This window comes from Ascidiella aspersa, chromosome 6 (assembly GCF_963924565.1).
Source record: "Ascidiella aspersa chromosome 6, kaAscAspe10.2, whole genome shotgun sequence".
Lineage (NCBI taxonomy): Eukaryota > Metazoa > Chordata > Ascidiacea > Phlebobranchia > Ascidiidae > Ascidiella > Ascidiella aspersa.
In genome coordinates this window covers 23440912-23466254 of record NC_139452.1, presented here as the reverse complement: position 1 = coordinate 23466254, position 25343 = coordinate 23440912, and the positions used below count along the sequence as shown (strand labels likewise).

The 25343-nt window shown below is 35.8% G+C and overlaps 1 protein-coding gene across 1 annotated transcript; it reads right to left on the bottom strand.

The window, feature by feature from the left end:
- Positions 1–2552: 2552 nt before the first annotated feature.
- On the bottom strand, positions 2553–20578 carry LOC146140877 (WD repeat-containing protein 26-like). Its single transcript, XM_083391099.1, has 13 exons — positions 17800–20578; positions 17064–17220; positions 16786–16922; positions 15421–15518; positions 14839–14995; positions 13341–13479; positions 12198–12338; positions 11214–11333; positions 10408–10553; positions 9949–10027; positions 7432–7561; positions 6363–6536; positions 2553–5073 (listed from the first exon to the last, which is right to left on the bottom strand). The coding sequence occupies exons 1-13, from the start codon at positions 18021–18023 to the stop codon at positions 5021–5023; spliced, it is 1755 nt and encodes a 584-aa protein (XP_083247225.1). The 5' UTR covers positions 18024–20578; the 3' UTR covers positions 2553–5020.
- Between the last annotated feature and the right edge of the window lie 4765 nt (positions 20579–25343).

The window sequence follows — 25343 nt, the reverse complement described above, 5'->3', positions numbered from 1 at the left end:
TCGAATGTTATGAGACTGGGGAAACTGGTGTGCGGGAAGCGCGAAAAATTTGCGTATTTGACAAAAATTTTAATTAGAAGACTGCATTTTATAAGCGTAGAATGTTCGCGTAAAAGAGATATTGTATACTCCCCAATCGCTAAATTACAAGACGTTATCATTTCGCGCAAAAAGGTTTAATTAACCAAATCAATTTGGCTGAAATTGCAACTGGGTTTGGACCACGCTGTTCTAACTAATGCGAACTAGTCACAATAGACATCATAAAACACGCTATGATCAAATAATAAAGCATAACTAAAACAATAAAGATGACAGATAATGTTTAAAACATAGACTAATGTTTGAAAACTTAAAAGACTAATTCTCCTTGCGGACCCTCTGAAACTGCTGTACGGACCCCATTTGGTCCGCGGACCCCAGTTTGGGAACCACTGGTTTAAACAAACGTCATATTGTAATCAAAAATAATTTTAATAAACTGAAATATTTGACAACTTGACGCTGGTTTCAATTTAGCAAGCAAACTTTCCTGGATTTACCGGATGGATTCACTTTCTGCTGTCGTGATGAATTTTTACCATTAGACCTAGTGCCCTATAAGTAAATAATGAAAGTCGCGACTCGAAATGATCGAAAATACGGACGAAACAACTTATACGGACTAACCAGAATAAGACAAATTAAGATGTTACTAGGTTAACTAGAGATATACGCATCACATTTGACAAATTTACCGTTGTGATTTATTAAACCAAAGCATTTTGAATTTTGTCCTATTATGCTTTGAAGATAGACTGTTTGTAATCACGCAATAGTTGTAACGTTGGCTAAATAGTTGCAATCTTTTTTTTGGCTAATCTTTTAGCAACACATGGCGCGGTTGGTAATCCACGGATTTATAAAAACATTAGGGAAATGCGGGCGTTTTTACCTTACTACGAACGAGAACGATGCAATCCATCACATACCGGTGTTGTACGGACTTGACTTGAGTCACTGTTTTCATATGACTTGACTTAAGCCTCTTGGATATAATGACTTGACTTAAGGTTTTTGGACAATGACTTGGGTTAAAAAGAAGAAGTGCTTCCATTAGGCATTTTTCACTATAAAATTAGGTTGTATATCTTAGGATTTGTACATAAAAGAATTTGCTTGCTATACCTTGATTTTGTGTTGTTTTTTAGTTAAATTACTGCTCGCAATCGGACTAGTTTACCAATTTTACCAGTTTGACACCCGATCCGTTAGAAATTAGTGCATTTCTAAGCAAAAAGGTCTACGACAATTAGGGCATCCAATGGCAGAAAAGTCTAGACTTTTAGACCTTGAGGTCCTGGCAATGCACTAATTTGGACCTTTAGGAAAACTCCCGGCGTAGATAAATTGAAAATATTCGTTGAACATTCACAAAAGATTACAAAAAGTGTGAGATGGCATTAATAACACTTGACCCACCCTAACCCAAACGCTAACCCGAACCCTAACCCAAATAATGTGCGTTAATGTAATAATTATTTGAATGCTGGTGAAAAAGCTCAAACTCAGGTGGGCATAAGAAAGTTTCTCGTCTATGGTACGATAGGATTGTTACGTCACAAATTGAGGTATTGGAGCCTAAAGCGTTTATGTAATCATTAATTTAATGCACATAATTGGGGTTAGGATGCTGATTAGCGTTTGGGTTTAGGTAGGTCAAGTATTATTAAACCTAATCTTTAAGCACATTGTTAAGTCAAATTAGTGCATTAATTGTCCGAGACCTCAAAGTCTAAAAGTCGGATTTTTTGATCCTTTGGATGCACTGATTGTCGTAGACCTTTTTTCTTAAAAATGCACTAATTTCTAACGGATCGGGCGAGTATGACGTTTCATTTATTGAAATTGACTCTTGTTATTGAATCGAAATGACTTGACTTACGACTTGTTTACAACACTGTTACATACTGCGTACGTGTATGCTCTAATGATTAATCAAGGTCAGACTTTTTATGTAGATGTTAATATCTTCTATATATCTTCGAAAGCACGGGCATCATCAGTAGGCTATATCTCATTCAAATGGAGTCAAAGAATTTGGAAATCAAATATGACAGTATGTTGTATCTTGTTACAGGGTTTTGAACAGGTCTTTTCAAACTAACGCTTTCCTACAGCTAATTGAATATCTCTTGTTTTGCGCGTCATATAGCTTTTACATAAACTAGCAGCTTTAATATGTTTATGATAGGCGTGCCCCTTTCTCAAGTTTGGGGTGCATAGCGGTAAAACTAATTTTTATACTGTTCTTCCGAAATGGTTTAAGAATAATGAGTGTTCTTTCGACTACCCACGAGGTTTGCTTTTCGTCAAAACAACAATTTTAGCCTGTTCTGTTCTGTTAACGATGGCTGATCCACGCTTGAAGGCTACATATATAATGAAAGTACAACGGATAGTCCTGTCCTACAAAAAACAATTCCAGCACAAAGAAGTCGCAGCTGCAGAGATGCATTCCAGAGGTTTAATGGTTACTACATCGCACGACATGCAACGACATAAGAAAAAAAAAAACGATTTGCTGTCGCGACCAATGGGGGTAAATACGCGCGAACACAAGACGATTGGCCACAGCAAAAAGCGACCTCTAAGACTTTTTCACCGCATTGTCAGTGTTCTTTTCCCGTTTGAAACGTTGGAACAAACTAAGCAAATGATAGGATATGTATCAGCGATTGGCAACGCCAGCTTTTAGCCTGTTTTGGCCGCAAACCGAAGTTAAACCATCTGGATAAAATAAATCGGCTGTTTTGAAAGCAATCCGGAGGCGAGGGATGGGTAAATCACGACTGATTTGGCGAGTTTGCCCTTTAGCTTGCATTTTCTAACAGAGTCGCTTGGTGAAACCAGTCGACATTGTCATTACAGCCGAAAACCCCACATTTTGCATGCAAGGACAGGAAAAACGTAAAAAAAAGTATAGCTGGTGGAGCGAAAAGGCACGACAAAATGAGAGCGTTATGTGGGCTAGGAAAAAAAGAATTTATCATACGACGATACGCGTACGCCGAGAACCAAATCTAAATAGATTTCAGAGTCCATCAAGTGTTAGACCCTCGGCGCGAGAGAAATGTGAGTGATGCTTGGTCAATGCACAAACACACCACTGGTTAAAGGGCTCCAAATGTGTGGTGTTAAAAGTTTGAAACGACACCAAAACAGAAAATGAGGCGCGCCGCCTGCAACACAGATACATTTTACTATTTTTCTAGACTGACAAATGTTTTCACCTTTATGCGTAACCTTTGGTATTGTTGCCCGGCACAATTACTGTGAAATAAGAATAGTGCAACTGGCGTGAAAAAGTCAGCAATGGTATAAGTTTTTAAGTGGTATCAACCTTAAAACCGCGCAAAATCGAAAAAGCTTGATCTCAGCGTGGAAGGCAAAGGCGGTAATGGCGAGGAGCTGGTATGCTATAGCGGCTATAGCCAAAGAAAGACGCCGTTAAGAGTTGGACGCAACAATGTGCACATATACCATTACCGCGCGTTCATCTCAATCAGGGTTGACAAACATATTTTATAAAACACCAGAGAATTTCTAAAGACAATTTGTAGGTTTTTCAAGACCTAAACTTGGATCCTTCGACGTTTTTACATATAATTCGAAAACTAAACAGCATAAATGTCATGGTCAACACAACAAAACCTATATTTCAATTGTTTTTTTACCGGCATTTTCGAAATGCATAACTTAAGCTGGACATAATATTAATTTAAAGATTTTTGAAAAAACATAAAGGTTTTTTAAAGACTAAAATTTTTTTTTAAATCAAAGATTTTTTGGCAACCCTGTCAATACAGCCCATATCACGTGCTGAAGGTTAAACCTTGATGAGCCGCCGCATAGCGTTGACCACTTGCGGTGCACGAGTCAGTAAAAAAATGTTAAAAAATACGCTTATTTCAGTACAGAGCGGGGATCAGATGCAAAACAGCCTACCGGGATTTGAGTATTTGGTGATAAATAGTCGCCTATTGGTGTTAACTAACAGGCCAAAGCGTATCGCGTGAATAGCGAGTCCACTCAATTTCATTTATAACTAACAATACGAACCAACAGTAATTCACTAAATAGCAGTTAGTCGCCAACCCGTCGTAAATATGCTGACGAAAGACGTCGAAGTAAACGTTACACTCGGAATACGTTAAAAACGAATAGCGCTGTAGAAAAGGCCAAATCCGCATTTCAGCATCTTAAATAAACTCACTTGGTAAGCGAAAAAGAAGCTGTCGCAATGTGACTCTAACATAACGTTAACTACACAATTATTGCTGGAGAAAAATGAAAATTATTTGCCAGGGACAAACGAGGGTGGATAAAGCAGTGGTTCTTAAAACTTTTTTAGCTCATGGCGAAGTAAAACCTCTAACAAATATTACCGCATACCTTAAAAAATATTCCAAAAATTTTATTGCGACTGGCTTGCATTTTGAGATCCTTTTTACACGGTAAACAAAAGGCCAAAACCATAATATTGTTAGTCTCTTTAAGACAGTATGCCGTAAAATAGCTAATGCTGGCTTGATAGCATAACTGTTGTTTTCCCTATTAAGAAAAAAAAACTGTGGAGAACCTCTGGAGGGACATTGGTGTGCCGCGGAACACAGTTTAAGAACAACCGACTTAAAGGAATGTTTGTATTGTCATTGCCCTGTCCACTATAAGGGCGTTAACGTCTCGACGTGTCTCGTTACTTACTGTAGAAAAAACGCGAAGAGCGTTAACAATACGCAGAATCAAATTACGACGGTAACGAACGAAGGCCCGCAAATGCGTCGCTTTCCAAGCTGCCTGCGATCTTGAGAGAAAAATCCCGCGCTGAAGTCATTCGTGTGCCTTAGGAGAGTGTGCGTGTGTTTTCCGAAAGTCGGCATGTCCGTCGGTCGTTCGCTTGTCTTGGTTGGTGCCAACCGACGGGACGCGTCGTTCAACAGCTAAAAACAACCTATGGAAAAGTGGCGAGAGGCAAGGGTCACAGTCCTGTGGAGTAGGTCGTCGACTTCGCCGTTTCCTCCTCGTCCGAGTCTACATATAAATAAAACTGAGTTGAAGAAACATCACATCTGGGGATGCCTAGAGACTTACCGAAATCGGGCGTTTTTTTGACGTCTAATCCTTGTTTTAGTCTGCTTTTTAAACATTGAGTCATGCAATTTTTGTTGACGATTTACGTAGAAGCACAGGCGAGCCACATTTTGAACCTATTCGGTTATTAGCTCGTAAGTATATGTTTAAGCCAAAGTTAATGCTCCCATTGGCGTGAAATATGATTCTACATTAACGTACTGCTTTTGTGTTTGTAAGTCATGTAATGTTGATCTTAATTGATATATATGCCAAGAAAATTTATCGAATTTTTTTTTTATAATTTTTTAGTTTAAAACAAAAAAAATTGAATTATGTTGACTGGAAAAACGTCATATAAAAGTAAAGACTATATTCAACTGAGTATACGCACAGTGGTCAAGCAAGCAAAGAACGCATGGACCTTGTTGTTAGGAGAAATTACCTCTGAATGTACTCCAATCAATTGATATTGATTAATTTCCCCCGTTTTCCCTCATCAAACCCTACACGTCAATTAACCCTTATCACGAGAGAAAGGGCGCTTTGCGCTTTGATTTATCGAAAACACTCCAGGCAACACTTATTGGGGTATCATAAGAAAAAGACAAATTTTGTTGGGGAGAGGGTGGGGAGGTAATATTCTTCATACCATTTACAGGGGTGGGCAACCTTTTTTAGTCGCGAGGTCTGTACGGCTGTTAAACTTCACCTGTGTCTGCTTTACGCACCTTATTATACCAACCCCAACAAAATCAGGGATAAAACTATGGTATTTCGCAATTAGAAAGGGGGTTGACTATAAATGTTACACTCGATGGTGGAACCGTATTTGCGCAAAGCAAAAAATATTCCTTATACGTATAGTTGAAATAGTCAAAAAAATATGAGGAATGGCCTTGAGCACAGTTTGTAAAATTGGTCGCGGGCAGCATGATTTGCGTTGGCGGGCCGAATCTGGTCCGCGAGCCGCAGGTTGCCCGCCCTTGCTCTAAGTCTAAAACATTGCGAAATGCATTTTGCTCAAATTTAGCAAAAGTTAGATTTCCCTCTCATGCAAAGATATACTATTCAATCAAAGCAAACAGTTATCGTAAGCCGTAATCGTTGGTTAAAAAGCAGCTTTAGAAGGGCTAGATCACAAGTGTCGAACACACATGTGTGTGTGTCTTTCAGGCAACGGTTATTTGAGGGAAAAAAATAGCCAGTAACGTCAATATTTTTTGGTGGGATGATGAAAGGTCTCTTACCGGAGTCCAGTGGAATTTGCGGCCCCCATATCCTTATGGTGCAGTCGTCGGAAACGCTGGCGATCATGTTAGGAATGGCGCTGTTCCACGACACACAGTTCACAGTTTTGGTGTGGCCCGACAGGGTTTCGATTGGCTTTTCGCTTGACCGATGCCAGATGTAGACTTTGTTGTCTGAAAGGCGATCAAAAAACGTAAAAGAACTAAATATTTTAGAAAGAATCTATTGCTGCCAGGCATAATATATAAAGGAGTGTTGCTCTTCCAGCAGTATATATAATAGATCGACGTAAAAACTGACGTTCTAATGCCGATAAGCTATCGCGCGCTCTTACACCAATGAGCATTGGTGCGGGTTTTTAATCGCACAAATTGTTATTCTCGATTTATAATGAATCTGTTTTGCACGATGCGTCAGTATCCTGACGAAAACGTTCTGTATAGTACGTCGAAACGTCGATCTATTATATATACTGCTGGAAGAGCAACACTCCGTTATAAATATTTTAGTTCTGGTGATATGCTACTTCAAAGAATGGCGATTCGTTTGCAAATGTTGTGGTGAAATTACGTGTAGATAGCCGTTGTATCAGCGATGTAAACTAAAAATCGCCGAAAAATCTTTAAACATTATTGTAAACATTAAAAAATGTCCCAAATTTAGATTTAAATTAAAAAAAAAATATATAAGTACTTCACGAGAAATGTTGTTTTTAAGAAAATAGGTAAATGACTTGCAAGGTTGCATTTCAAAAAACCTAAACGTTAAAAATGGGAAACATACTTTCTAAACAAGAACTTTGGTGTAAACAAAGATATGAACTAATGTTATGCCAACAAAAACAATTTTAATAAGGGAGTCAGGTCTATATTTAACCTGCAACAAAAAAGAATCTTATAAACATTTGCTTTTCAAAAAATAATATAGCGGTTGGTGAAGGGAAATCAAATGCCGTGGCCGTTTGAAAAAGTCGAAAGGCGTACACAAAAACAAAACCGGGCCGATGTTCTTCAAAAGTGTAAATAAACGAGTTTCTGCGGGCGTTTTTTGGCCACTTCATCGCCGTACCTTCGCTGCCGCTTGCAATGTACTCCTGCGCAACGCCGCCGAAGGTCGAGAAAATTGTGTAGAAGCCCTGTACGACTCCCTGGAACTTACGAAGCAGGATTTGATCCTCGATGTCCCAAAGGTGGACGCCCTGGGCAGAAAATAAGCGAGGCGTGATGATGGTCAATTTTAATAAATGTGCTGTTGCTAACAGGCATGGTAGATACTGAAATTAAGTTCTTTTGGTATTTATTTGTTTAACCGACGTTTCGGCTACCTCTCCAGGATGCCTTAATCAGGGAATGTATCCCAACACCACGCAAAGTAAAACGACACAAAAAGGAGATAAAAATGAACAAACATTAAAAATAAAAAGCGATAAGATCGACAACGCACAACACAGTTGTTATCTTTTAACACCTGTCAGTACGGTGTCGGTAATTAAACGTCCGTTTTTAAATTCATGGTATTCGGCCGCTGGTGTATGCCACGATTCACCAGTAATAAATGGCCATTTTTCGTTGCGCTAAAAATATTTTCGTGAAAAGCAATAAAACAACTAACACCGCGGTTTCCAAACTATGGAAAGGTAAAAAAGTGGGTCGCGCGAGAACGATCCAAGCAAGCCAAAAAAATGTTTAGATTCTTTTCATTCAAGTTTGTTCTGTCTCAATCTCAACCTATATAGACTGGTTCCAGGGAGGAAACCAGAACTTGCGTCCAAAAACTATTTGTTGACATCTTTAACAATGTAAACACAAAAAAAATCGCTCTTTGCCTAACCTATATGCAATTTGCCCTAAATCTTTGCACCTATGCGCATTGCCCTAAATCTATGCATTTTACTAAAACGGCTGATGTCAGACCCATAGCCCCAAACGTCCCCTACCCTCTACATACAGTTTCAGGCGTTTTTGGCCATTTAGACCTTGTTTCAAAGAAGCCATGACTTATTTCGACAGGTTTTTGTCTTATTCAGACAATAGAGTTCTATTCTGTGGTGGATATTATAGCGTATTTGGCTTTATTATGTCGTTGGTATTAACACTATGGTATTATAGTATCATTATAATTATCGTTTTTCTGCTTTAGGTACTGTTGCTTTTTAGGTCATAATGTGTGTTCCCGTTTAAAGTTTAGAAAGGTAATCAATAAGTGTCATGGTTCCAAGTAGATTGGCCTTCAGCCCTGTGAATACGTGGATCAATCCAAAGCGTTCTTATTGTCTTCAATGTGTATTTACGTTTCAGATGTGAATGCCAGCAATAGCGCACCACTTTCCTACCTTAGTATTTACGTACAAAAATCGTATGCGAAATATGGATGTTTCGCAATGTAAATACATTAGATTAAGGGGGTGCCGTGATATGGAGTAATGCGTGTCAATGGATACCGAGTGCGCTTGAATTGCTAGGAAATTCATTTGCAATTGGATATCTAATTGGGATTATAGCAAGTTCATTAGGAGAGAGACTAAACCATACAAAAATTCAACCCTTCGCCTAATGATTTATTGTTACAACGTTGCAAAGTTTTTAATACACAATCTATTGATTTCAACTGGTGTAAAATATTAATGAGTGGCGAAATGAGTTTATTGTTTAATTACTGAAAAGCATGAATGTTGTCCTTTACAAACGCAAAGTGAATCAGGCAGTTGTCAAAGACTGAGATCATAGACAAATTGGGCTTCCCAAGGGTCCGTATATCTAAATGGCTATAGTTTGCAAGATGCCTTCAACACCCCCTTTTCTTACACTAGGTGTTTGGATTTTTTTCAGCAAATAAAGGGCCTTTAAGATGCTTTAAAGTTATTTTAATTCAGTTAAATTAAGAATGACACAAAAGTGGTCACAAACAGCTGCAAACAATAGGCTACGAAACTGGTGAAAAAGCGATGACGTCGGGTCTAGCGCGGACAAATGATGTAATAAAATGGTTTTAGATTGTATGCTTTGGAAGGCTTGCCATTGAGTACTTCAGGGGCAACTTAAACACTTCATATTTTAGCCATCAAAGGACTGTTACCTTCAACTTAAACAACTCTTGTTTCTCAGCATTTGGCTTGCATGCCGATTTTGTTTAAATATTAACGTGTATTAGTTTCTTATATTTCGAACAGGTAAGCATTTTAAGCAAGTAAATAAGTTAATGCTGACGTATTATATTTGGCATGAACTTAGTGGGATGGTAAGTAACTACTGAACGCTTATATATATGTTGTCCAAGCAAATATTGACCAATAATGGCGTCACGGCGTGGAACTATGCATTTTGTAGTCTGTCACAATATTTGCATTATACCGGCAATTTGGATCTAGACTAACATTTAAAAATAGATATGTTGAAATATGATTACTACGGTTGGTGACTCAAATAGTAAGGTTATATAGGCAATCAGACACTGCCTCGTTTCCTATAAATAAAGTGATGGCCCACAGAGACACAATTATTTGTCAAAGGAAATAGTAAACACCCACTATAGCAAGTGATAACAATGCATCCGTACGACAAATGTCTTCATGAACCCAATGCTTACCTGAGTGGCAACGTTTAGCAGGAGAAGTCGTCCATCAGAAGAGATTGAAAATGACATTATGGCATGATCTTCTTTTATCCTACATGATAAACGTATAGGCCAATAAGAAATCCAGTATAAAAAATATTCAAATGGTTGATTTCTATTTAATTTCGGGCAGTTCTCAAAATATTAAAATATGAGAAATTTTGCAAAGCAATTTGTTAAAAAATGCCTAAAAAAAATATCTTTTAAGAATATTTATTTCTAGTTTATTTTGTTGGAAATTCAAATAAGAAGCTTGAAACTTTTTATATTGTTACATAATAAATCTAAAACACACTTTTTAATACACAATAAATCTAAAACACTGTTGCAGCAAAAACATTTCTGACAAAGCCATGTATAGTAATAATGTTTAATAATACATTACAATGGTAAAACCTCGGTTCTTCTTAAAATAAACAACCACACACTTACACACTGTAATCGGACATATCGTCAAAGTTGTAGGCTCGAACCCGTTGCTGTGTATCGGCAGCAAGGATGGTCTTGTTATCAGGAAGACAACCTACGCTGTGGATTCGAACACCTTCCCACGAATCTTGGATGTTTCCGTCCAAATCCTGAAATACAATGTAGTTAGTTATGATATCTTTGTATATTAACAGTCTTTGCGTACTTTTAAAATACGCCTTTTAGACTGTTTGACAATTAAACAGGTAACAAAAAACAAATAATTTTTGTTGGTAAACAGTTATATTTATCTCATTTACATAAAAAAAAAATTCTTTCATTTTTTAATTTGTTTACAAAACGAGACTCAATTCACACAAAACTTTAGGCAACTTATTCAGAAATCCACAAATAACTTCTGACCCTTTATGTATGTGGTTACGTAAATTTGTCTGTAATATAATTATTTTTAAAAGCATCTAGTTAAATCACACAAAGACCAATATATTTGATACTCATAGCCCAATAAACATCTCTAAACTATAACGCACACAAACTTAATGTATTGTTTATATAGTGTACACACTTTGACAAGTGATGCCGTAAATTACAATTCAAACAACTATTTCATATATAACTGAAATATTTTTCGTTGCCTTATAAAGTGAGCCATAATTTTAAGATCTAAACTGCCAACAATCTTTCCTTGTTGTTTATTTGTAGACCTATCATGCATAAAGTTTATTTTCACAGCCATCGTACACACAATTGTAAGAGCAATTTTATTTCAAAATAAATTTATTTATTTTTAAAATAAAAAATTAACTTACACATTGGTAAAACTGTCCTTTGGTGCCTCCGGTGACATATTTTTTTCCATCGGTACTCCAACAGCAGCAGCTCAAGCTATCCTCAGACGAATGACTCATCTTTGTCCGCAACTCTGCTGTCTGATCATGCAAGAAAAGTGAATAGGTTGGTTTACATTCATAAGTTATGTGCTACTTATAATAGTAGTTCTTTAAGCCAAAGGATTGAACAACACTTTTCACACAGATCTGCAATGTAGCTTGAAAATTGATGTCAAAGTCAAATTGGTCAAGTAAATCAACATCATCTTAAAAAAGACTTTCCAATGTACACTTGTATCAACATCAGGTACTAGTTGGTTTTAGAAATAACATTGAAAAGGGGTGGGGCATTGGATACCCAAATTAACTGATGGTGATAGGTGTGTAGCAAAACATATTTTTGAAAATGATGTCGATTAACTCAACTTATTTGGCCTTGACATTCATTTTCAAGCTACATTGTAGATCTGTTCATAGTGTACCTTAATGAAATTGTTAAAAAAAATATTTTAAGAATGTTAAATTTCAGTATTTGGCATTCACTAAGTCGCAATGTTTCGATAGAACAAGCATTCATTTTTAAATTTCTTAGGCAATTACAATGTTTGCTTCCTATGTGATCACATTAAAGATCATCCAAATGACCATATTATTTACCATAGCTAAAGTGTGTACTTTAATTTGTTATCCCATTAGCATTTGAACTACTAGGAGTAATATTGACAACAATACTAACAAGATAACAAGTAGCAGCTCACATATGAATTAATCAGAAATCTATAATTACAAATTCATTTTGAGTCAGACCTTGTTGATGCAATAAAGCAGTAGATACAACAAAAGTGTCTCAGAATGGCAAAATATAAACCTTTCATTAACATGCTGCATGAACCAATAAAACAAAGGAATGAGCAACTAGGCCCAAAATTATTAGAGAAGTGAATAAATGAATGTATTTATTACCAGGGCATTCCACAGCCAGAGCTCTGATGCTTCTTCTGTGCCACAGGCGATAATATGTGTGTCATCAGGACTCCAAGCCAGGAACCCGACACCGTATGTGTGGCCGGAGAGGGTGCGGGCATGGGTCACCTTGTGGGTAACCTAAAAGTAGAAACACAAAACCGTAAAAAAATATGTTACAAGACTAAAATCTATTAACTAGCAGTACTTTTTATTTATATTGTGTTATGTTTTTAGATACTGATGATGCCTTCAGTAGCAAAATATATTTTCAAAGAACATCCAAATAAACATTTTTCTTTTATTAAGTTCTGTACAAAGTTTAATTTTTACAATTATTAATATGCAACCAGAATTGTTTGTTTTCACCATTGCGATTCAGGCAGATTCTGTTACTGACAAAACTGACACTTTCCAATCTGGCTTTTTGGTAGTGTTGAATCATTTAATGTCGTCTTTATTAAATTCAAATGGAAAATACAGTTAAATATTGCATTGCATTTATTGCAGCACGTGTTGACACTTAAAAAAGACGTTTACATGTCCTTAAGTTGTACGGTTGTTGTTGGTTATCAAACGGTACACAGATAAAAGTCTCAATTTCACAGAGACAGTGTTCTTATTCATGTATGTTTTGACAAACGTAATCTGGGTCAACAGCTGTGGCAACACAGTACAGTACACTTCAGGGCACTGACCAACAAAACAACACAGTAAGATTTAGAGAAAAAATTAACTGGGTGACATTGTTTACAGTTTACAAAATGTACAGATATCACCACTAAAATCTGGTAACCCAAAAATATGCCTCCAGAAATCACAGCAGTAAATGGCACTAAATTGTAGGTTGTGACTAAGCAAATGTGAATTTAAAGCAAGTTGAAAAACAGGCAGAAATTCTATAGCAAATATATGGAAACTTTAAACCCATTTTATAACTAAAATATACTGAATTTAAGTTGCGCCAAGATTAACAAAAAAAAAACAATTCAGGAATATTTATAAATAATCATTTATGTGCAATTAATTCGGAGTTAGTCACAATGTTGCAAAACGCAACAATTTTATATTAGATTTTTAGATACAAACATGGTAGGCAACTGTTTAGTGTTTATGTACTTGTTGAGATTTCAAACAACTTACCGGGTGCACATCCCATATGATGACACTGGAGTCTTTCGAGCCAGTTGCTAACATTTTTCCGTTGTGAGAAAACTTGCAATACCACACCTCATCACAGTGTTCGTTTAAGATCTGGTGAGTTACTGCGGGGAAGTTTTGTCTAAAAAGAAAACAAAGATAAATAGAATTCCTGGGGATGTTCAAATATAATACACAGTGCAGGTTGTTATAAAGATGCAAGGCCGAAAAGGATTTGCTGCAGCGCTCTATAAATAAAAGAAAACTAGAATTTGTATGACTTTCAAATATAATATTCAGTGCAGATTGTTTTAAAGATGCAATCACGACAAAAAAATCTACAATGTGGTTTTGCTATTTCAAGCAGGCTTATGAAAACAACAAACATTGAGTTACAACATCAGGCTTGAAACGTTTTTAATGATCTATTAATAAGCGCATGGTCTACTCTCACAAATATTTTTGTCATAAAATGACAAAAAATCATTCTGCAGCAAACCCTAAACTTTGTCCGTTGTTATTTGTTCAATCCTTTTATTACGCTTGGACGATTGAATAGACTAATTTAAACAACTGTAGTAGGCTGTATAAAACTCTTCTCAAGTAGCATAGAGTGGACGCCTAGGTACAAAGTAGTTTTATTGCAATTTGTGTTGTTAGGTAGCAACAAAATTCTGATTGATGTAGTTCATAAAATTTGCAATTACCAATCTATTTTTGTCAGAACTAATTTCACTCCTAGCTCTAACAAAACATAAAATGGTCGATTTAAGGTTTCTCAACCATTTTTCGCAGCAATCCAATACCTGAAGCGTTAATGCAACAGCGAACATTTGGCGACTAAATTCTCTTTTCACCGAACTTTTTGTCAGGGAATAAAACATAATAAATTAGTATATATCAGTGCAAATTTAATTATTATGAGTCATGTATTCGTAGTGCTTCCACAATATCTGCAAATTTCGGACGAAGTATTCTCTAACCCAGTGGTTCCCAAACTGGGGTCCGCGGACCAACTAGGGTCCGTACAGCAGTTCCCGAGGGTCCGCAAAGGGACATAGGTCTATAAGGTTTTCACTATTGGACTTTAGCGAAAGTTTTTAAACATTAGTCTATGTTTTAAACGTTATTTATCGTTATTATTGTCTTTAGGTATGCTTTATTATTTGATCATATAGCATGTTTATGATGTCGTTTGTGACATCACAAAGCATCTATTATGCTGTACTACCTGCTATCAGCAAAAAACCTTAACATTAGTTAGAAAGTTGTTATATTGAAAGAATCGTAACTGCACTAGTGTACTACAAGAAACAGGGGTCAACTGAACCTTGAATGTTTATAGGGCCGCGAATTATTAAAATATTCGCAAAGGGTCCACCAGGCAAAAGTTTTAGAAAAGTTTGGGAACCGCTGCTCTAACCTACTGTAATAAGTCTAATTATATAGAACTATCGTAGTCGGCGACCCAACAAAATCCAACAAAGCAGCAAGTCTTCACCTGAGGCATGTATGGTCCACCAGGAGGGAATGGGTGTCAAAGTGCAGGTTTTCGGCAGAGTTGTGAAACACGCACTTGGTTTGCTGGTACTCCAGGGCTTGGGTCAGCAGGCTTTTTAATCGGTTGGGAGGCATCATGACAGAAATAGGAAGGTATCCTGATTAAAGAAAAGCAAAATAATTTAAATAAATTACTTTTTATGTTTTCACACACACACACAAACAGAATCTGAATTTCCCAAGTTATCCTGAAGAAAATCTATAAGAAGAATTCTTTACAAATCACTATCTATATATTTTGTATATGTATATAATTATACTCAATCCAAAATTAAGAAAAAACATCTGGTTTATGAATAAAATTTAAGGAGGTTTTCTTTCAAATAGCTAACAACACAACACAAACTAATAATTTGAAGCAGCTGACTAACCTCACTTTACAATGTTTGTTTTGTTTTTGGTGACTCACACACCACTACGTAAAAAGTTTCCACAAAATAAATACCGCATAGAACTAGTTTGTCAGCTATAGAGCAAGTCCACATGAAAGCCGAAGTTGAAGTTAGTGAACAAACTAAACTACCTTGCAATTTTTCAAGAAGTTTTGCTCTGGATTTTGCACCTTTTCCATCCCAGTTGGCTGCCTTTTGCAAATCATGTGGAGTGGCGATCATAAGAAACCTGTTTATAGAAAACATAGTGGACTTTTTATTGTCTTAAATATAACGTAGTGAAGTTACCAAAAAATACCTATTTATAAAATATATACCATACTTGCATATCTAATTATAGAGACACTAAGCATTCATTCTGTTTTCTGGCATGCACAAAGTCAGTTATTTTTTTAGGATTGAATGACTGGATTCATTACAACGGAGAGACTTTTGAGTTATGGTACAGTTATTCAAATAAAGTGTAAAGAAAACTTGATTCATTTAATTATTTTTTGTCATTTTCTTTCAAAGGCAAGGAGATAAATATGTTTAAACATTATTAAAGAAAAATTGACATGATAAATTAATTTTTAAACATGAAATAGTGTAATTTACAAAAGCTGTTATAGTTTCTGTAAATGCAACTAGTTAATTTAATTTGTCACTTGTCAGTACTGCATTTATCGCAATGAATGAATGGGTATCTATTTGATATAAGAAGTAATTCAATGTAACAAACAGTCAGTGTTTTTTTTAAGGTGTTTTGGGGGACCGCAAATTTCTCCAGCGGTTTCCCAAATTTTGGACTTGCAACTTTTTGGTATTTAAATAAAACACTTGCGTCTCTTAAAACTGCTTAGCGGTCACCCAAACCAAACCTTAAAAAAAACCTGCACACAGTTGATTTGACAGGATTGTCCATTCTGTGTCATTTTAACTTGAACGGCGATTTATTTTTGGGCTAAGACGATTTCTACATACAAATGACATGACACTTCACAATGTTTTCGCGATACTAATTTTTTACATTGTATTTCAGCTCAACTGTTTACTTAACAAATTTACAAAATAACACGATTCTTTCTTTGCAATTATTATAGTTTTGCGTAATTGCACTAAAGCAGAAAAAATATATAATTTTTGGGTTCTACGTCAGTAAAACATCAAAAACTAGTGACTGGCGATTAAAAGACACTAATACTTCATACAGCAAAGCATTGTTTTGATGTATTACTAATAGGTCAGAAATTTGTCAAAAATTTATTTTAGGTAAAAATTAATTTTATTAGTCATAATTTCATCTTATTCTAAACTCTGCTTCAAGGCACCAATATTGTTATTCTAATGTAATCATATTGTTGCTGGATTCCAATTAAACAAGTAAATAAGTAAAAGTATGTAATACCACATTGGAATTAAGTATATATATACCTAAATGACAAATTCCGACCCACATAAAATATGCAAAATGAGAGCATAATTTCTAAAAGTATAGCAAACAGGGCGTAATTTACCCAGAAAGCTGGTGCACTCTGTTAACATATATCTTCAGTGGCGTGATTTGATTTCGTAGACAAGTCAAAGCATCAAGAAGCTTCCTATCTTCCAACAGCTCCAGAAACTTTTGCTCCATAACAAAAAACCTCATTTTCTGAAAGTTTTCAAGTTGCATATCATTGTTATGCGTTTGCTTGGTTACACTTTTCAAAAAGTTACAAAAAGTAAAATAGCTTTAGAGTGTTCCGAACATGTTTAGTCAACTCAATAATAATAAAAGAAATGGTCAAACTACTTGTAAATAACGTTGATGCTTCAGTAGAGATTTCATATCGAGCAGGGTCGCCTCAACTTTTGTCCACTGTCCTTCCATGACCTGCTCTCGAAACCGTGAAGCAGCAACATGCTCCAACTTGCAACCTGCTTCAGCCATCAGAGAGTCAGATGCACTTCTGAAGAAAAAGCAGGTTCAGTTAGAGTTGTGTTGCTTTACCACAGATTTGATTGCATTGTGGGAATTATTAAATTTTGCAATCTGCGTAAAAGGCCTGTACAACTGCCTTTTACGTTTTTTAGTGTAAAGCACACAAAGGGTTTTCCATATTCAATCTCATTGTTTCATGAATCAGCAGAAAAGTTTAAATAATAGGTTGTTTAATTTGTTGGAATAGTTTTAGAAAAAAGCACAAAATATAAGTCTAACTTTGCATGTATATATGTCAAGAACCATCTTTTACCATGCTTTGCATTACAAAAAAAAAAAAAAAATTTCCTAATTTATTGGTCAAATTTTTTTTAGCATTCAGCCAAGTTAATATGCAAAATAGGAGTTTAAAAAATAAAGGTAGACATTTTATTGAATTTAAAGTTTGAATATGTTCCACTAAAAAACCATTAGTTTTTTAAATGAATTAGTACATGTATATTAAATTAATACAAAAGTAATATCAAAGAGGATAATGAAGAAAGTAAGCAGTCGTTAGGAGTTCAAATCTTAACTTAGATATTAAATTATTTAAAGTTGAACCCACTTCAGGCCAATATTGCAAAGATGTTGGCCAACAATTCTGACAATCTCCATGTCGGATTCAGTCAATTTTACAGGCGAGCTTTTGCTGGTAGCCTCAACTGGGCAATCTCCGTTGGAAACCATGGTGGTATTTCCTTGCTTTGAAGAGGAACTCGACTCCTTGATCGCTGCAGAGGTTCCATTCTCAGCACAGGAGCCGTTCATCACCGAGGCGTGCGATTGCATGAGAAGACGTTGGCGTTTACTCGGTGGCGGAGATAGTCCACCCTGGTCTGATGACGATTCCGATGAAGTTGCCAGTCTTTCGTGCGTCGTAATGCTGAGGGTTCGACCTTCGCTATGAAGATTGCCAACCCAGCAGCTTGGTAAATGGGATGCGGATTTGATCAGGAAAGTTTGAAATCGGAAAACTTGGGACAAAGGAAACTACTAAGACATCTTGGCTTGGTAATGCTAAGCGAGAAAGAGGCAGATAGCAAGCAGCAATGCTCATTCACAAAATAAGTGATCTAACCAATCTACATTTTGTAAAAAATATAATTTAGTGCCAGGGAAGGGTTGTCAAAAAATTTTATGACAAAAAGTCAAAGACTTTTCAAAACAAATACCTAACTTTGAGAGTTAATATTTTTTGACTATAAAAACAGTTAAAAGTGCAATTGTCATCACAATAACGAAAAATATTGGTTTTACAACGGCAAGCAGATATATATTGTCAAAAGACTATAATTACGAAGACTTAAACACAAAGGTTTTTTTAAAGACTTTTCAATAGTCAAATCAATTCAAAGACTTTTAAAGATTATACAAGTTTGTGACAACCCCAATAAAAATAGTTTTAATGATCATAATTTGAAAAAGATTCAATCACACCAATCCTTTCTAAAGTAAAATATCAGGAAACCCGCTTTTTAAAAAAAAACAGCTAAACATCTACACCAGGGGTGGGCAACCTACGCCCTGCAGGCCAAATTTTGTCCGTCAATGAATATTTTCCGTCTTGTCACCTCTATAAAGAAATAGGCAAGAGGCTATTTATCATATTTTTTGATTATTTTAATTCTGAGGTTAAAGTGAATTTTTTTTCAACCTAAAGATGACTAGGAAAAGGTTGCCTACCCCTGATCTACACCCTAAACCTACATGTTTTAAAAAATACAAAAGTGTATTTTGCTACTATAACTATGACTACCTAAAATTGTTAGACAAATCAGCGCTTTTGAACCGCAGCCTGCAACCAAATAGGGGTGGCATGGAGCAGTCTTTTGGTGGCACAAGCAGGTCTCATTTCAAATATTAGCCAGTTAAACTCAAACTTTTCTTTTCATTATGAATTTAAAGGCCTCACTTATGGCATTATGTCAAGCTTTTTTTCTTGCAGTGAACTAACATTTTTCAGATATATGGATATTTTTCTTGATTTGTTTGCAAGTTTTTTTACTAAAGCTTAATGATTGGTTATTGAAAGTACTGTGGGATCAATGAGCTAAGCAGAAAGAAATTAAATAAATACATATATGTTTTATATTAGTATTTTCCTCATGCCACCCGGCAATGTCCATGGCGCACCTGTTAAGAAGGGCTGCTGTAAGAATTGGCAATATGATTCCCATCAAAGACATATATGAACTAATGGCCAAAGTAATTGAAGTTGTTGCCATCATGAACAACACAATGCTGAAACGCATGACCATAAATCAACTTTGTGTGACAAATGACCCACTTCACTCTTTTTTTTAATATTATTTTTTCCAATTTCGAAACTTATTAATTAGGATTGATTATTCAATTTTATCATATAATATAAAGAAGCATTCAGTGTACACACAGTTCTATAATAGTTACTGCCACTGGTCTAAAATCCTGAAACAACGCACATTATTCGGGTTAGGGTGCGTGTTTGAGTGGGTCAAGTATTATTATGAAATAATGAATATAACCATACTTGACCTACCCACACCCAGATGCTAACTCGCAACATAACCCAAATATTGTGCGTTGATTTAATAATTGTGGTAGGATTCCAGACCAGCGCCGAGTTTCTTTATCAAACATTAATGAATTAACGTAAGCAAAATTCATATAACAGGATTTCTGAAAACCATGCTAAGTCTAAAAGTTTCTGGCGGCTATGAACCACTGATGAAAGTATACCAGTTGGATATTTTTAAAAGATCAAACATGAAAAAGAATGAAACCAAAATAAATATAATATGACCTGAACATACAATACCCAATAGGCTGTGACTAAGCAACACAGAAGTGTGGGTGTTTTTATGAATTCAAATATTGATGAAAATAGGTTATACTAAAAACTACTTAACGGTTCTATGAAAGTTGTTATAATAGTACAGTATGTCATCTTTTGAGACTATATCTTAATCACTATCACACAAAAAATTACATTTAGAATGCATTTTACTTTATTACCAGTACACAAAATGCACCCAAATGATTAAACTGTTTTACATATGTTTAATACAACAAAACATAAAACAAAACAGATGGTAAAAAACACAACGTTCAAAAATGACAACATATTATAAACCGAAATGTATAATCCTTATCAACAGTTTGAACCCGTTTTTAGCCACGATTACCCGTTGTTACACATTGTTAACAGAGCGAATTTTTAACCTGATCAAGGGCGCGGTCTCTAGTTTTTTGATCGGCAATTACGTATTATAAGTTTGGACTCGGCATACATAATGATCACCACAAGACAGTCGAAATTGGTTGAAAGTGAGAGTTTGTCGAAGTGTTACCTACCAGCTGTTGGCCCCGCTATTCGGCTCAGCGAAGGATTGGGCCTAGTGTTATTCCACGCTACGCATCGCCGCGCGTCTCTTTTGTTTGTCTATGTCAGCGCCGTTTTTCTTAAAAAGAGCAGCGAATCAGCTGATCCGGTGACATCACCATAGCGTAAATGAACAAAGAATTTAGCAAACGGCGATGGCGCTGCGTAGCGAGCCTAACGCCACTGACCATTACAAAGCACTGTAAAAAGGCATATATATCACAGCCAAATGAAGGGAGCGTCTCGCGGAGTCAGGTTAATAAATCATATCACAACTATTAATGAGATTACCCAAACAATTTGCAAAACGCTTGTAAAGCTATGATGGTCTGATAATTCGAATGACACTAAATACTCTCCCTACAAATTTCCCCATGTAGCGTAAAACCTATCCCTAAAAATAGTTCTCATGTACGGTATTATATATAATATATATATATATATATATTTTTAATTGCGATTGTTTGCATGTGTGTCAAAATCAGGGAGTCGAGCCCAGTGTTCCCTCTAAGAAAATTTTCTACTGCGCAAATATTTCATGAAGTGCGCAAGAATATTTTTGCGGTGCGCAAGATTACAGTGTTTTTTTTAAGGTGTTTTGAAATTTCTCCAGCGGTTTCCCAAATTTTGGACTTGCAACTTTTTGGTATTTAAATGAAACACTTGCGGTCTCGTCGAACCGTAATCGAACCGGAACTTTATGAACATGTTTTGGGTCAATTTTTTCCGAACAGTAACCGAACCTGAACCGTTTTTTGTAAGATTTTGAGGAGCCAAACCGAAACTGAACCGAATAATTTGAAAGAACATGGACCTTAACCGAACCCGAACCCGTAAACAAAAGCGGTTCACTCCAGCATGACGTCACAACGTGTATTTTACAGAGTTAAGTTACGCCATGTTCGAAATTTTATGTAAATATATGAATATCGATTAAATAAAACGTTGATTTTTATTTTTTAGATATTTCAATAATGAGTTGCTGTTTTTTTAATACGTCACGTAACTTAGCTTAAATGACTTACAATTCAAAGATTATTCTCTATACATTTATAGATTTAACGCAACTTATATGGTATCCGAACCGGAAATTTATGAACCGGTTTTCAAATAACAATGGTCAAACCGGAGCTGAACCGAAATTTTTCAATTTTTTGAAACCGAAAACCGGATTCCGAAAAAATCCTTGAACCCAAACCGAACCTGAACCGGAAAAGTCAAACGGTTCGACTCACTGCTTAAAACTACTTAGCGGTCACCCAAACCAAACCTTAAAAAAAAACCTGCGAAAGAATATTTTAAGGCTGCGTTGGCGGGGGTCGCGGCAGATCAATGTTTTTTGTATTGGGGCGCGGAGTGAAACTTTTAAAGATAACTTCACAAAGCGTGACGACATGAAACGAGGATATGGAAAACAATGCGATCGCGCGAAAAAAAATCCGAATATTTGGGCTAAATTGACAAAATGTTTAATTTTACAAACATAATGCGTGATGCTTTTTTCGTGCACAATCAAAAATCACAAACTATCCGCTCATTTGCATTTATAAAGATGATTTTGTCACTTTGAAGGCGCCATTATTGACCCCGCAGCTGTATCTGCACCTAAATCGTGTAAAAACTGTAATTGTGTTAAAAATTTACGTCCATAAAAATGCATTTCGGTTTCATAATCCCGAATTATTGTTAAACACTCCACTGCTATGTTCGGTCTCTCGATTTTCCTGAGTAGACATTTAATTCTACGTGAGATAAAAAAAACATACACAGCATTGAAGATAAAACCGATTAGACAAAGTAATTTATTACGTCACAATCGTCAATGCGAATTTGAGTTAATTACTTTTAGCTACAGACATCAATGAAAAAATGGCCAATGCTAAATGCTCAAACTTTGTGGCAAAAAAGTGAAGATTTTGGGTTTAGTTTGAGAAGATTTAAGTGCGCAAAAGCAAATTTTACTGCGCAATTTGTCTGGTGTGGCTGCGCAATTGCGCACCTTAGAGGGAACACTGGTCGAGCCGTTTGCCAGTTCGGGTTCAAGGATTTTTTCGGGATCCGGTTCAGTTCAGGTTTCGGTTTTGAGCAATTTAAAAGTTCCGGTTCAGCTCCGGTTCGACCGTTGTTATTTCAAAACCGGGTTATAAAGTTCCGGTTCGAATACAATATAATTTGCGTTAAATCCAAAAAAGCAGGTCAATAAATGTTGAGTGTAATCTTTGAATTATAAGTCATTTAATCTAATTTACGTGACGTATTAAAAAAACAGCAACTCATTAATCAAATTTCTGAAAAGTAAAAAATCCACGTTTTGTTTAACCAATATTCATATTTTTTCTTAAAACATCGAACATGTCGTTACTTGACTCTGTGAAATACAAGTTGTGACGTCATGCTGGAGTGAACCTCTTTTGTTAACAGGTTCGGTTAAGTTTCGTGTTGTTTTTTAATTATTGGGTTCAGTTCCGGTTCGGATCCTTAAAATCTTTCCAAAAACGGTTGAGGTTCGGTTACGGTTCGGAAAAAAATGACCCAAAACCGGTTCATAAAGTTCCGGCTCGGTTTGCGGTTCGACTCCCTGGTCAAAATAAAGTGTTGTTTGACCAAATTATACGGATGAGTTTGAAACTGAACACACAATTAACACAATTAACAAACACTTAAAATGTTCACACCTAAACGACGTTTTCTTCAAACTATTTAAAACGTGGTAAAATCAAATCACACTGACTTTGATATAGGCCTAATATCAGAAGTTAGGCTACATTATTGCTCGCTGTTTCAGACAGCTATAACCTATAGTGTAGCCTATGCGTCAATTTGTTTTAGTTTAAGGGCGAAACATTCATCGATGTCGACATTTTTTAAATTCTCCACTGCAACATTATCGTTCTGCTGCGCCCAGCTAAATAAACTGTTTACACAATTCCAATATCTACCCAACCTTTAATCAGGGCTGCTAAGTGGGATTTGCGAATTAAGTATAAGACAACCCAAATCCCAAGTCCGACGAAGGCCTACTCATGCGCATTAACAAGTTTAGACGAGTTCACCGGAAAACGGCACATTGTGAGTCGTGAAGATATAGGACGAAAAAGGGTGGAACATTTTCCACCCTTGTGCTGTGGATGCGTGTAGATCTCATCTTTTGTCAGCCGCGGAACTCTTTGTTTATTTTCTAGGCCTGAATCTGAGTTTGTGTCGAACCTACTACCAATTGTTTTACCTATACCCGAACCCAATGGCCGTTTCTATCACAACAGTCATATTTTTTATCCGGTTCTGTTACAAAACTACACCTGTCTGGTGACACAATATTAACAGTAGGCCTAGGCATATAAGAAGCAGAAGTTGCATAAGCATTATTCATAAAAGATGAATATATATCATCTGTTGCAAACTCAGTTGCTTAATCATTCTTCCACTGAGCTTTCAGTTCTTGGAATTTTACGCAAGGAATTTAGTAAATTTATTTGTCTTTTTATTTTAAGCCTATAATAGAAAGTAATCCGATAGCGCAATTAGCCCAACAGATAATAGTAATTTTTTTAGAAACATACTCTCTATCTATATCTACCTATAGTCTTGAAATTAAAGTAGTTGCAGTTGCAAGAACAGGATGCAATAATTTAATTTTCAGACAAACGATCACAAAAGGAAAATTAGTTCAAAAATAACTGGTACATGCAAACGTCAATATAACTGTTACGATAACTGTTTTACGTGCAGAAAAAAACGTGCGCATACTTCAAACTCAAAAATCGATGTATCAGATAAAATGCAAAAATACTTCTGTAACCATATAATGCTAACCGGTTCGCTGAAAATTTGTGAGACGGTTCTGTAGAACCGGCTGAATCCCACCACTGCCTATACACCTGTACTGTATTTTTAAGTTGGAGTTTTTCTATTGTTTTAGCGTGTTATAGGCCCACGTGCCAAATGTGGCCCTGAGAATGCCTGTCAAGTGTCAAACTATATTTTTTGCGAACTTTAACTATGGAAACTAATTTTTTTGCGCTTCGCGCGTTTATTCGTTCTTTTATGGTATGTTTTGCTGTATGGCGTGGCAGTGTTTTGGGCATCATGACGCCGTGTATATTTTGTCATTTCTTGGTGTCAAAACCCTAACGCTGCGTGGACTTAAATAACCAACAAAATGCAATTTCTACCAAAACATATCTAGTTAATGTAATTTTTTATTTAACATTGTAATATGGCTATTATAACGTGAGAAACATTTATCAAAAAACAACAAAGATTTCACGTAATATATACATTTTCGCGTTTCGTGCGAACGTTTTACGTGATTGCTAAATGATATAGTGATAATCTTTAATGCTATACGTCTTAGCTCTGGTAAACGTTTTGCTAACTGAAACCAAATAGACGCATTTTTTGTGTGTTTCGCGCGATAAACTTGGTTTAGTTGCATAATACTATACCGCTGTTTATAGAAAGTAAAGTTTTGTCTGGAACGTTGAATTGCTTTAAACGTAAAATATTAAAAACTTCCCTATTTAGAAACCATCAGGGTTCCATGAAAAATTGATTTGCGTATAGCTCAAAATATATTTTATCTATTTTTTTGTCAAAATTTCATTTTGAAAATGGTAACACAAACCGAAAAACAGCACTTACAAAGGTTCAAAAAGACTCATTTTACTATAAACCGAAACTACACCTTTCAGAGGTGATGTTTTAAGTATTGTTTTAATTACACATTACTCTCTGTAAACAGATCGGGA